The sequence below is a fragment of the Diabrotica virgifera genome, chromosome 3 (assembly GCF_917563875.1).
Source record: "Diabrotica virgifera virgifera chromosome 3, PGI_DIABVI_V3a".
In the NCBI taxonomy this organism is placed as follows: domain Eukaryota; kingdom Metazoa; phylum Arthropoda; class Insecta; order Coleoptera; family Chrysomelidae; genus Diabrotica; species Diabrotica virgifera.
This window is the reverse complement of record NC_065445.1, coordinates 35,413,326-35,427,501: the sequence shown is the minus strand read 5'-3', so window position 1 is coordinate 35,427,501 and position 14,176 is coordinate 35,413,326. Positions and strand designations below refer to the sequence as shown.

Sequence of the window (14,176 nt, the reverse complement as noted above, 5' to 3'; positions counted from 1 at the left end):
TACAGAATACAATAACTGAAGAAGTACGGAGATTTTGTATCGGAAAAGTTCTTCGGAATGTAAAAATCTTGATGAAAGTTTTTCAGCATCAAAAAGAAATTTTGAAGGCATTGCAAGATTTTTACAAAATCTATGGTTTTTCGAAAATATGTCAGTGGAACAAAAATTCTAAGAGATTGGCTAACGTATTCTCCCTCAAATGGAATATCGTATTTTGGTTTTGTTCAGACCGTGTAGGTACAACTTTTTTCAGCCTCTAGCCACCGTTGGGAAGTTATGATCAAATGCTTAAATGAAACTCAACTATATAAATATCTGCGATTATAAGCGATCTGATTCGCCACGATCTAGTACTTAAAAGAACAAGCAGCACAAGATGGTCTGCAAGGGCACATGCAACAAGACCTTCGTCTAAAGGTTACAACGGTTTTGAATCTGCTGTTCATACTTTTGCTGAAGACACTAATCAGAAAGTTGAAACAGTTCATGAGGCTAAGTGTTTGTTGAAGGGAATGTAAAAAATGAAACATTCATAATGAATGGGTTTTGGGCAACAATTTTAGAACGCGTCTTCGCTGTCAGTAAATCATTACAGAGAGAAGAGAACAGATTGAACTTCAAACTGCAGTTCAACTTCTAAATTCACTTTTGGAGTTCTGAATCCTAAACACATAGTTTTGCTTACTACGAGCAGAAGACCTGTGATCTACAATACTCTGAATATTCCGCCGCGGGTAAACGAAAATCAGCAAGAAAACTACATTTTGATGATGCTAATTTCAATGGAAGTTTTTCTACAGTGTGGACAAAGGTTAAAGGTTGAAACTTATCCACCAATGTTCGATAAGCTAATTACTGAGCAGAGTCGTCGCATCGGTTGGCAGTGTACGGGTCAGTAAACTCAGTATTTGGTCTTTCGTGTTTTTACAAAATTGACTGATACTCTAATACAGGGGTTCCCGACCTTCTAGCAACTGCGTACCACCTGAAATATTTTGAAGATTCTGGCGTACTGGGGGGGGGGTAGGGGCATGAAATGGAAGGGCCCCTCCCACCGATCCTATTTTTTCAGAAACATATTTAGTGTCAGAAACATGTCAAATCAACATTAGTCATTGGATATCGAGATTAATGCCAAACCTATGATTAAAGTGTCAATTGCAGGAATAATTGAACTTACATAATTTTATTCTTAAGTCCTCTTCATAGCTTGTCGGGAGAGCATTTCATACTCACATTTACACCCGATAAAGAAGTCAATTAAGGATTTCTCTTTAAAACATGTCTTTCATAGAACTGTCTTCTGCTAAATCGACGAATGTTTTTTGTAATTCCACTTCATTTCAATTCTGATCCAGTCAAGTTTGGAATAATCTTCAGAGAAATATTTATTAAAACTTTCTTGAAGAGATTCCAAGTGAAGAATTATATCAACAACCACATCTGGTATTGGAGATATTTCGTTTTCTTCAAAGAATGATGACAGCGTAGGAAAAGCAGAGACAGTCTTCCCCTGTATTTGAGAACACAAAGGAACCAACTTTTTCTTGAAGGAGTTTATTTTATTATTGGCTGTGAAGAGAATTGTGTTTACTCCCTGAAGATCCTGTATGCAACAAAAGAGTTTTGAACTTGCCTCCCATATCTTCACACATCAAGGAGAATCTTGAGAGAGAGATCTTGAATTAAGAGACCTAGCCTTTATAAAAATAACTTTCACAGCATGTGATAAAACGGAGATCATATTTTTCGACATACCTTTAGCAGTTAATTCTTCTCGGTGTATGACACAATGATACTTCGCATTCCGCATTCAGGAGCAACTTTATTTATTTTTGCTGCTAGCCCTGTCCATTTTCCTGCTCCATCTGTACAAATGGTTCTTCACTGCGGCAATGGAATGTGCAAGCTCAGCAAGCGGTGGCTTCCAACGCATCCTTGGAAACCAAAGCTATTATTTTGAATGTACGACTAACTGTCGTTACGACCGTTTGTCGTGACGACCGAAGTCGTAAAGTATGAAATAGGCCTAAGAGGTATATTAAAAGTTTTTAAAAATCCCAATGGATTGACTAAAATGTGTTCAGAACGAACGTTTTCGGACCTATCACACCATCATCAGTGAACCTAAAATAGAATAAGTAATCCCACTATTAAAAATTGAAAAGATGGTTGAAATTTTGAATGTTGAAAAAATTGTGGTTATGAAAACTTACTCGAATACTTGCTAACTAGCCCCAGAACCAAACAATGGTTGTAATTAAAATTCAGAATTCAGTCTACATTATAGTTTGTTGAAATTAAGGCTTAACGCCGATGTTAAAAGATACCTCTGGCTACATGGTTAACCCCTAAACGAAACCTTAGCAACCATCTTGGGCCACGAATTTGTGAAACCGGGCGTATGTGGGTTAATGAAATTTTGTCTGCATTACAGTTGCTACTATATAATTTCTATAGTTGTGCTGTCTTCAGTTTTATGAGGCTTTATTTCGGTTACTGTTATTGCATTTCTCTGTTTTTACATTAAATTTTTCTTATATTCGAATTTTTATTTTATATCTTGTGTGCATTTTAGGTTATCTCCAAGAAAAAATCAAAAGGGAAATTAAAGAGACATTAATTGAACATGCATCTGACGAAGGAAATAATATCAGTGGACATGCTGAAGGAAAAACATTAAACAAAAATATGGAAGTAGTGACTGGACAAAGATCTTACAAATGTGAAATTTGTTATAAGCAGTTTAGTGAAACTTGCGATTTAAAAACCCATTTGAGAGTGCACACTGACGAAAAACCGTTTAAGTGTCAGACTTGTTTAAAGCAGTTTTCTAAAAAAGCTTTAATGAAAAACCATTTAAGAATACACACTGGAGAAAAGCCCTACGCATGTGAAATTTGTTTTATGAAGTTTAGGGTAGCAGGTACTTTGAAAAAACATTTGATAGTACACACAGGAGAAAAACCATACAAGTGTAAAATTTGTTTTAAGCAATTTAGTGAAGCAAGTAATTTGAAAAGACATTTAAGTGTGCACACTGAGGAAAAACCTTACAAGTGCGAAATTTGTTTGAGGCAGTTTTCTCAGGGAATTACTTTGAAAACGCATTTGAGAGTACACACTGGAGAAACGCCTTACAAGTGTGAAATTTGTTTGAAGCAGTTTAGTGCAGCCAGTAGTTTGAAAACACATTTGAGAGTGCACACTGGAGAAAAACCTTACAAGTGCGAAATTTGTTTTAAGCAGTTTGCTACTGCAAGTAATTTGAAAATACATTTGAGAGTGCACACTGGAGAAAAACCTTACAGGTGTGAAATTTGTTTTAAGCAGTTTTCTCAGAGAATTACTTTGAAAACACATTTGAAAATGCACAAATAACGGCACGTGGCACTTGGGGAGTGTCGACTGATGTGACCACACTTGAGTCCAGTAAGTGACCGTTTTGGAGTGTAATTTTCACGTTTTTGACGTTGGTTGCTTTTGCTTGGGGGATTACATTCACCCCTTCTCGGCGGTGAAATAACGCGCGTTTAAAGTAAGTCCGGAAATGGATAAACTGACAAATTCTAAGCAACTTTTGTTCTATAGAGTTTTTTACGTAAGTAAATGCTTATTTTGAGTTATTTGCATTGAAAATGTTCGTTTTTTGACAAAAAACACGTTTTCAGGCGGTTTTTCGAAAATAACTGAAAAAGTAAATATTTTATCGAAAAATATATTGCTTTTGTGACACAATTATGCCACCTTACTGTTTTCAGCTCCCGCACAATCAGGCGCCGAAAGTGTTTATCAAGAACCTTTTTTTATACAATGATTGATTTATGAGGGACCCTAATTTAAAGAAGGATCTCGACATACCTTTTTCTAATAATTGTTCTTTTGTTATTTTACTAGAAAATTCGATTTTACGTGCTCTAAGTTATTATGTAAATACTCGTTTATTCTGGATCATTCTTTTACATTCGAGATGATTAAGCATTATATAAATAAGAGGGATTTGGAAATCAGCAGTTAGTTGTGAATTTGAATACGTCGCTGTATTTTGATATGTATCGTGCGCGGATAAATTTGTAATTATGTAAATAAATTGTTAGTTTTGGTGTAATAAATAAATTAGATATCGTAGTTTGTAAAATAAAAGATATAAAATCAGTGCCTTTCATTTGTTTAGAAGTAAGTTATTAAAAATAAATAAACTCAACTAAAATTAAACTTGGTGCCTAAAAAACAAATAATAAAATAGTAAAGTCAGTTTTATAACACTACCTATCAAAAATGTAGCTTATAAAAAAACGAAAAAAATCGTGTATTAATAAAGTTTATAAACCCAGTAAAAGCAAAGTTGTAGCTCTTGAAAAATACGTTTTTATTCGTCAAATTCCAAATCGAATATTTCAGCGTGAAATGACCAAAAAATTAAGTAATTTTTAGGAAAAACTTAATAAAATATTTTAAAGCGTTTAAAAAAGCTTTATTTTTATTTTTTATATTAATTTCTAGCAACAATACTCAACAAGTTAAGCTGGATTTATAGTTTGATGTAGACGTAGACGCACTGGAAAAGATCAACACCGAATTTTGTGTACTCTTGTTTATAAATGAACGTAAACGCATGACGGAACGGAAGAGATAGCCAACTTTCATCTTTTCTGGATTTATAGTTTGACGTATACGCACTGAAAAAGTTCAACACGAAATTTTGTGTACTCTTGCTTATAAATGAACGTAAACACATGACGGAACGTAAGCGAAATGTAACGGAACGGAAGAGTTCGCCAACTTTCACCTTTTATAGTGCCTTTCTTGCGTCTGGCCAATCAAAATGAAGAATTTTGTTCTGTCACCCAAAGTGGACCCGTCATCCATTTTGTAAAGTTGTTTATCAACATATTCGAATTTTGTTAATTATTTGTTACTATCTGACAAACGAGTCCTGGCGGCTGACCTTGCCCGAAAATACACAGCGATAAATGCACAATACGACAAGGTCACGCGCCACGTCTCGCTTGTTCGATAGTACAATGGATGTAAAGTTATTAATTTAATAAAAATATATCATAGTGTAATTTCAATATTTCAGATAAATATGAGGTAAATTCAATAAATATTTTAAAGACCAAGAAATGAAACAAAATAGTTGGAAATCCCACGGCACCAAGGAGCATACCTTCGTGTATTTCGTAATCCATGTAACACACAAAACGGATAAATATAATAAATAATAGTATAAATAAACACAAGGTTTGTTTACGGTTCGTATAATTTATAGGCTATGTTGTTAAATTAAGTCACTGTTTCTACTCATGTGCAAAAATTTCACTCCGTCGATTTATAAATTGACATATTTTCTTACGTCTGCAGTCCGTTTCTTACGTCTACGCTACGTCAAACAATAAATCCAACTTTACAGTGCGTTTTTTGCGTCTGGCCAATCAAAAGGAAGAATTTTGTTGTCTACCTAAATGATCCCGCCCTCATCCATTTTGTAAAGTTGTTTATCAACATATTCGAATTTTGTTATTTATTTGTTACAATGTGTATTTGGGTTCCGAGCAGTAAAGACGTACCATATCGCTCTCGAGATCCAAGTTCCAAGTTTTTGTGCCGGTCTCGGCTATCGGCCGGGACTAGTTTATGGTAATTAGTGAAATAAAAAGTAAAAAACGATTTGAGTGATTAATTCTAAATTACTATTTATGTGATTAATTTTGAACTCAGTGGCGTACTATATTAAGGAAATGTACCACCAAAATCAAGTGCCAAATGGGGGGTTGTATAATGTGCCCCAAATATATACACAGCCTCAACAACCTCCAGTAATATCGCCCCCATTTTATGGATTCCCGAGCAGCCAATAGACAACAAACCAATATATCCCGCCTACTCCATTCCCAAACAATAATCACCAATATAACCAAAACCTCCCTAAACCTCAAATGGATCAACCAAATACATCAAGTGCTTCCCAATACATCCTCAGTGGAGAGGAACTTGTCATGGAAAACTCAAGCGACGAAGACGACGAAACCATAGAAAATGTCCATGATTGGCAAACAGTCAAAAAAATTACAAAAAAAAAGAAAAGCAAACCCCAAAGATGATAACACAACAACAATGCAAGTGAGTACAAACAACAGATTTGAACCATGAGAAAACCTAACTGATAATAATAACACACCAATAACACCTAAACCTCCACCTATATTTATTTATGGGGTAAATGATATCAAAAAGATGACTGAAAAACTCGACTCGAGTGCGTTGTATGACAAAGATAGCGAATGTTCGATTTGAAAAATATCACCATATATAACTCTACTATTGAGTTTTCAAAAATATATATAGAACAGATTTTGCTTAGAATTAGGTTCTCTAGCGACCTCTGTGGTTATTTTTACCAAAAAATTTTCCAAGACCAATAGTAATCAAGCTATACTTTATTATATGTTAGCTCTTCTTCGTCAAATGCTAAATATTGTAGTTTCAAAGTCAAAACACGGGAAAACTATGCATTTTTCGAGGATAAATCGTTCAAACTAATTTAAAGTATTTAAAAATATTTATCTCCAGAAATAAAAAAAAGTCTCTAGCTCAAAAATTAACTGACTTATAATGAAAATAATGGCAGTCTCTATTTTTTTCAGCGAAAAAGTGATCGGAAGCAAACTCCTAATCACCACCCTAATTAAAATTAGTCATTGACCTTATTTGGACTTCTTTATTTATGTATTATTAATAGGTTCTAGAAGTTTGACCGGCTTAGAATGATTAGTTTAAAAAAATGGAGTTAAAAGCAAATAACGAATTTTTGTAGTTTGGAAAAAATGGCCCTTTTTCAGAATAGAAAGATTATCATCAGAGATACGAAAAATGTTATGACATTGTAGCTAATTTAATTCCCAAGAATCTGGTTTGCAAAAATTTATTCTACGGCAAAAATTGAGTGAGCTATTGACAATTAAAACTTGTAATAACATGCAAAAATCACCTTTACCAACCCTTCCAAAGTCACCTCTTTTTGCGACTGATGATTTTAAAAAGACCTAACATTAATAGGCTTATAAATCTTGTAAAAATCTACAATAGTATATTACATACCTAGCGGGAAAGTACTCTATTTCAGCCGAGCGGCAAGGTAGTTTACCGAGGTAAACTACAGACGCGAGGCTAGAATGAGTTCCCGCGAGGTTTGTATACTATTTTACTCACAATCGGTTAGTAGTTTATGGATTTCTAATACTCACAATCTACCAATAATAATTTCGTTTCAAATATCTGTATCCATTTTCATTATGTGATAAGATGAATTATTTTAAGTAACCTGTGAGATCGTTGCTAGGTAACAAAACAAGTTTGTTGAATCTGACATTTAGGCGATACACGACGCTATTAATTGTACATATAATCAAATTGTGTTTATTTTACAAAAATGTCTGATAGTGAATTTGAATGTACGCCACCAGAACTGCAGGTAGCTGCAGAGAGAGCTACTGAAGGAATAATTCCTGAAAAAAGCAGGGAGAGGTATGAAAACACCTATGAACTATACAGTAAAGCTAAAGGTGTGCAGCATACCTCTGAGACGGTACTTCTTGCTTATTTTTGTGAAATAAGCAAACAAAGTAAAGCATCCACATTATGGTCAAGATATTCGATGTTGCGAGTTTTCTTTTTGTTGTTATTGTTGTTGTTTCTTAATTAAATAAATGTTGAGTGGATTCTATTCTTTCTAAACCATCTTTTAATCAAAAATGACATTGACATTTGCAGGTAGAAAAGTGACAGATGCTAGCCGGGAAAGTACTTTCCCGGCTAGCTGGGAAAGTAAAGGAAGTAATAAGTCGCTTCCTGATTACTTCAAAGGTTAGAAATCCATAAATTACTAACCGATTGTGAGTAAAATACTTTATTTGTTTAGGATAATAGGTTAAAAGGCTCCAGTTACATTGTTCTCGCAGTAAAATTTAGACTTAAACGTTTCTATCATTATACAAAAGATTATTTTTAGTTATTTTGATTCATACAAAAGACAAGTAAAATCTTTGCTAACAAAAAAAACTCAAATTTCGTTATCTCTCATTTTTTACATGTATCGAGTATTGTTGGAGTTATTATCAAAAGCAAATAATTTACGAAAAGTTGAAAAATTTTGATTTTTTCAAATCATACATATACAGTGTGTCCACGGATAGGGTGCCCAAGAGGAAAAACTTTCTTATTTTGAATTTTAGCGAAAAATGTCATTCTTGATAAAAAGTTTTGCTTGTTCTAAAACCCCATAAAACGAAATCAAATTCAAGTTTTTCAAAACCTGCTTAATTTTATAACCTATTTTATGTAAATTTCCTATACGCTGTGAGCTCGTACATAGAGGGGATATTTACAAATTCGCGAGCGCCAGTAGTGACAAGTCTGTAAACCTTTACCGTGAACCTTTACCGGAAATTTGACATAAATGTCAAAGTGATTAATTTAAAATTAAAAACATTAATTATAAAAAAAATTTGTTGGTCAAAGCTGTGGTATATATTTTTACCTTAAATATACTTAACGTTTTCAATACTGAATTTAAGTTTTTTTACTGTTCCATAATATGTAATTATAAATTATTGTAATAATCTTAGCGCCATCTACACGATAATTGTGGAAGTATCTGAAGTAAGAACATCATATTTTATCAATAGAACGTCAAAATGATTAGCAAAATCTTAAAAAAATCGATTAGAAATTAATTACTTTTTTGCGTTGTAAATATTAAGCGATAACAATTAAATAATAAATTTAAAAATTACCGGTGAAAGTTGAATTAGTAATCAGCTAGGAGCGCCACCAGCGAAGCTCAGAGCGTATACATTTTTGCACCAAGTTCCAAATCGTAACAATAATCTAGTGTTGCTAAGCTACAATGTTGCCTAAGCTACAATGTACCTAGCTTAGTAACTGTCAACTCCGATAAATAATTTGTGAATTGTCATTTTTTTTCGACAATGTTAAGCGTTAAAAAAAAATTATGATTGGATGCTTAACATTTTCTTGTCGAAAAAGAATGACAATTCGCAAATTATTTATCGTAGTTGACAGTTACTAAGCTACATTGTAGCTTAGCAGCACGAGATTATTGTTATGATTTCGAACTTGGTGCAAAAATTTATAGGGATTTGCCTAAAATTGGCTACAAAATTAAGCAGGTTTTGAAAAACTTGAATTTTATTTCGTTTTATGGGCTTTTAGTACAAGCAAAAATTTTTATCAAGAATGACATTTTTCGCTAAAACTGAAAATAAGAAAGTTTTTCCTCTTGGGCACCCCATCCGTGGACACACTGTATATTTTTTTAAAAATATGCATTCTAAATCGGTAAAAACGTTTAAGGTCATTACTTATGCTAAAGTAAAGAAAGGGATTACTAAAGATTTTAATTTTTGTGGAAATGGCGTTCGTTTTATTTTTCACTTTTTACTAGACATTTGAAAGGGTCCTATTATTTTCATGTTCACTTGCTTAATTTTGATGATATCAACTTCGTTCGGTGCTCATTTAATAGGTATTTCTGAGTACTTTGACAAATATATTATTGTGTATCAATTTGGCAATCAAAGATAGAATAAAAATTTAATTTTTTTAATATAACGCGGGCACATAAATTTGATACACCCTGTATATTGATTTGTAAATATTTATTAGAAGTTGGCTTTCACGCAAGGTGGTTTCTCCTTAATGACGTTTTCCATGAAGAATTAAAAACATTTTTGTAAATAAAAAGTGAAGTGAAAGTTATTTAGGATTATTATTTTAAACCGATTGTTTATTACGGGAAAGATAGAAGCCATAGGTAATTAGTTCTTAGAAAATTAAGGTAAAGAAAGTTTGGAATTTTAATCTCTTTTTGTTTAACCCCGAGTAAATTTTGTAGAATTTCCCGAAAGTAATTATTATGATGGTAGGAATATTTTTGAAAGTATGAGTGGTTTTTTTGAATGAAAAAAAGAGTGGGGAAGAAGAAATGTCTCTGATTGGTTTGGCAATTTGGAATGGGAAGGAGAGAAGGTTGAATTTTCAGATAGTTTTTGTTGTATCACCTACCTTAAACAAGATTATAAACAAGAAGAAGAGTTCCTTTTGACTATTGACTTTTATAAGATGTTATTAGGTTTTTGAATGACGGATAAGTTTGTAACAATACATTTGTATTTTAATTAAAATAAAACTATTAAAATTAGTCTTAACTTCTATAAAGAGTTAATCCAGAGAACGAATAAAACATGGTGGCAGCTGATTTGTAAAAATACGGATGAGAAAACTCGAAAAATTTAGAGGTTAGTTAGTACAAAAATACAAAGTACGAAAACAGCACAGTTAAGCATCAATTGGAAAAAAAATGCCTGATAACGCTCCAGTTCAAGAATCACCGTCGATAAACCTCACTTTATCACCTCCCGAATCATTTAATTTCCATCCAAGTGATTGGGCATAATGGAAAAACCGTTTTCAACGTTTTAGACGAGGGTGTGGCCTTGATAAAGCATCTGATGGAAAACAAATTGATGTGTTAATTTATAATATGGGGGTAAGAGCTGAAGAAATATTCTCATCATTTTCACCAGTTCCAACTACATATGATGAGACATTAAAACAATTTGAAGATTATTTTATACCCCGTAGAAATATTATCTATGAAAGGGCCAAATTCCTAAATCATAAGCAAGGGAGTGATACTGCAGAGAAATTTATTACTGACTTACATAGTCTATCAAAAACATGTGATTGGGGGACTTTAAACAATGATATGCTTTTATTAGTGTTGATTATCGAAATGAGAGATACAAGCATAAGTGACAAACTGCAACTTGATGCTGCACTTACTCTCGAAAAAGCTGTAACCTGTCTAAGACAACATGAAGAGCTGATCCGTCAAAAACAAAACCTAAATGAACCAAATGTTTCTGCTATAAGAAAACAATCAACTTACAAAAAATCACAGAAGCCCCAAAATTGCCAACAGTCAAGTAAAGGTGAGAAAACGAAAAAATGCCCTAGATGTGGATATGATTGGCATGATAAATTAGCAAACTGTCCTGCAAAAAATGCTAAATGTGGTACATGCAAAAATGAAGGACACTACAGCAAGATGTGTTATAAAAATAAAAGCCCAAAAACAAAAATGTACATGCCATTCAGCAAGATTCAGAGCCTGATAGTGACGAAAACTCTTATGTACATGAAATTAAAGCGAGTGATGACAGGAATGTGTGGACACAAAAACTACAAGTAAGCTGCAAAGAGAGAATGCTTGAACCTATCACATTCAAACTTAATACTGCTGCTGATGTAACAATGGTACCTGTCCAAGTGCTGAGTAATGTAATAAATGAACTACCTCTAAATGAATCTTCGAATAAAGTATTTAGTGCAAAAAAGCAAGAAAGCATACAGAAAATGTATTTATCTCTGAAGAGATTGATGTCCCATTGTTGAGTAGGAAAGCATGCCAAGGCTTATATTTAGTAAAAAGAATTTATTCTATAAGCACTGAGACAAATTGGGTCGCAGAATACTCCTCATTATTCCAAGGACTAGGCAATATGGAGGGTGAATACAAAATTGAAATAAAGGAAAATGCTGAACCATATGCTATTTCTGTACCAAGAACTGTTCCAGTTCCATTGAGAGACCAAGTAAAGGAAGCTTTGGAAGAAATGCAGAGAAATGGTGTCATTGTTCCTGTAGATCATGCGACCGAATGGTGTGCCCCAATGGTAGTAAACATAAAGAAAGGAGGAAAAGGGGTCCGTATCTGTGTCGATCTGTCAAGATTAAATAAAAGTGTCAAAGTCAGTTTCACCCAATTCCCGTAGTAGAGCTACAACTTGCAGAGGGGCTAAATACTTTAGCAACCTTGATGCAAATCATGGATTCTGGCAACTTAATTTAGCCGAAGAATCAAGAGACTACACAACCTTTTTAACCCCATTTGGAAGATTTAAATTCCAGAAATTACCTTTCGGCATTACATCGGCACCAGAAGAATTCCAGAAAAGAATGTCACGAGTCCTTGAAGGAGCAAAAAATACTCTAGTCCATATGGATGATGTGCTGGTTTGGGGAAACACAAAAGAGGAACACGATGATCGCCTAAGAGAAGTGCTCGAGAGAATCAAAAAAGCACGTATAACCTTGAATAAGGGCAAAACTGAATTCTGTAAGCAGAAAATCGATTTCTTGGGATTTGTGTTGTCGAAGGATGGGGTAGCACCAGATCCAGGCAAGGTGAAAGCAATTGTAGACATGGAAGCACCAAAAAATGTCAAGGAAGTTCAACGCCTTATGGGTACTGTAACATTCCTAGCGAAATTTATCCCTATAATAGGAGTGAGATTATGCAACCAATTACAAGTTTAGTTAGTCCAAGCAATGCATTTCTATGGGGCCCAGCACAAAAAGAGGCGTTCCAGAAAATAAAAGAATTGCTTATATCAGCACCTTGTTTAACAATGTATGATGCAAATAAACCTACAATCCTATCCAGTGACGCTTCTACCAAAGGACTGGGAGCTGTATTACTTCAAGTTGAAGGTGGTCATAAGAAACCTGTAGCATACATCTCGAGGACTTTGACTCCAGCTGAACAAAATTATGCAAACATAGAAAGAGAAGCACTAGCTCTGACCTGGGCAAGCGATCGACTAAAGAGTTTTCTGATAGGAAAACAATATACCATAGAGACCGATCACAAGCCACTTATACAAATATTTCAAACTAAGCATCTCGATGATCTGTCCCCAAGACTTCAAAGGTTTAGAATGCGCATGATGCGTTATGACTACAATATTGTATATACCCCAGGGAAAAATTTATATATTGCTGATACTTTATCTCGTAAACCCATACCTTCAGAAGATGACAAAGAATTAGAAGAAGAAATCGATGCCTTCATTCATGGAGTCACTCTTGCAGGTATTCACACATCTGACGAGAATGTAACACGAGTTGCTAACTCACAAAGCAATGATCAAACCTGTAATCAACTGAAGAACTACATAATGGGAGACTTGCCTCACAAGTCTGCATTATCAGGTGATGTTAAACCATACTACCCAGTACGTCATGAATTATCAGTTGTGGATGGTATCCTTCTTAGAGGAAACCGTATGATCATTCCATGTGAGCTCAGGGCAGTGATGTTGGAAAAATTGCACGCTGGCCACTTTGGAATAACTAAAACTCGTCGTCGTGCTCTGGGAACGATGTGGTGGCCAGGAATTTCTCAAGAGATAGAAGCCAAAGTAAGATCTTGTCCTATCTGTATTCAAAACTCGACAAACCATCATGAACCTTTATTGCCAGCTAAATTTCCAGATTATCCATGGCAAGTGATATCAATGAACCTTTTTAAAACTGAAGAAAAATGGTATATCGTCGTAACTGATAACTATTCCAGATTTTTTGAAGTACTTCCTGTTCAGAACATGAGATTACAGGAAGTAATAAACATCTGCAAAACAATATTTGCAAGATATGGTATACCACAGTTGGTTTGTTCCGACACTGGAACACAATTTCATGCTGTTGAAACATCAGAGTTCCAACAGTTCGCAAGAGAATGGGGGTTCTCTACATCGAGAAGTAGCCCACAATTCCACCAAGCAAATGGCGCAGCAGAAGCTGCTGTAAAAGTCGCAAAAACCTTAATAAAGAAGAATAAGAACAACATAGAGATAGCACTTCTGTCCTATCGAAACACACCACTAGAGAACGGATTCAGTCCATCCGAAATGATGTTTGGAAGAAAATTGAGAGATAATCTACCATCAATCGCATTAGCTGAATTTAAATCATCAAAAAAGCTAGTAAGCGCGGAGAGGAAGTACCGCTCGAAATATAAAAAATTATATGATGGAAAACATACCGAAGAATTTGAGTCGACTTCAAATTGGTGATTTTGTATGGATCACAGACCTGAAACGACATGGTGAAATCATTAACGAAGTTAATCCAAGATCATACATAGTTAAGACCGCCATAAGCACCATAAGGAGAAACCGTTTTCATCTGATCCCTGCTCCATATCTAAGCAGTATCCCCGATGGAGTATTGAAACAACTGCCAGGGATTCAACAAACAAATTCGACTCCAGAAACTACACCGACTACTCAACAACTAACATCCCAAAGAC

General features: G+C 34.3%; 1 protein-coding gene across 1 annotated transcript in view; it reads left to right on the top strand.

Moving 5' to 3' along the window:
- Positions 1–4,155, top strand: part of LOC114345132 (zinc finger protein 271-like) — a 33,451-nt gene extending 29,296 nt beyond the window's left edge. Inside the window, exon 3 of the mRNA XM_050647431.1 lies at positions 2,579–4,155. Within this exon, the coding sequence (XP_050503388.1) occupies positions 2,579–3,381 (803 nt within the window). The 3' untranslated portion in view covers positions 3,382–4,155. The remainder of the gene's footprint in view (positions 1–2,578) is intronic.
- Positions 4,156–14,176: the final 10,021 nt, after the last annotated feature.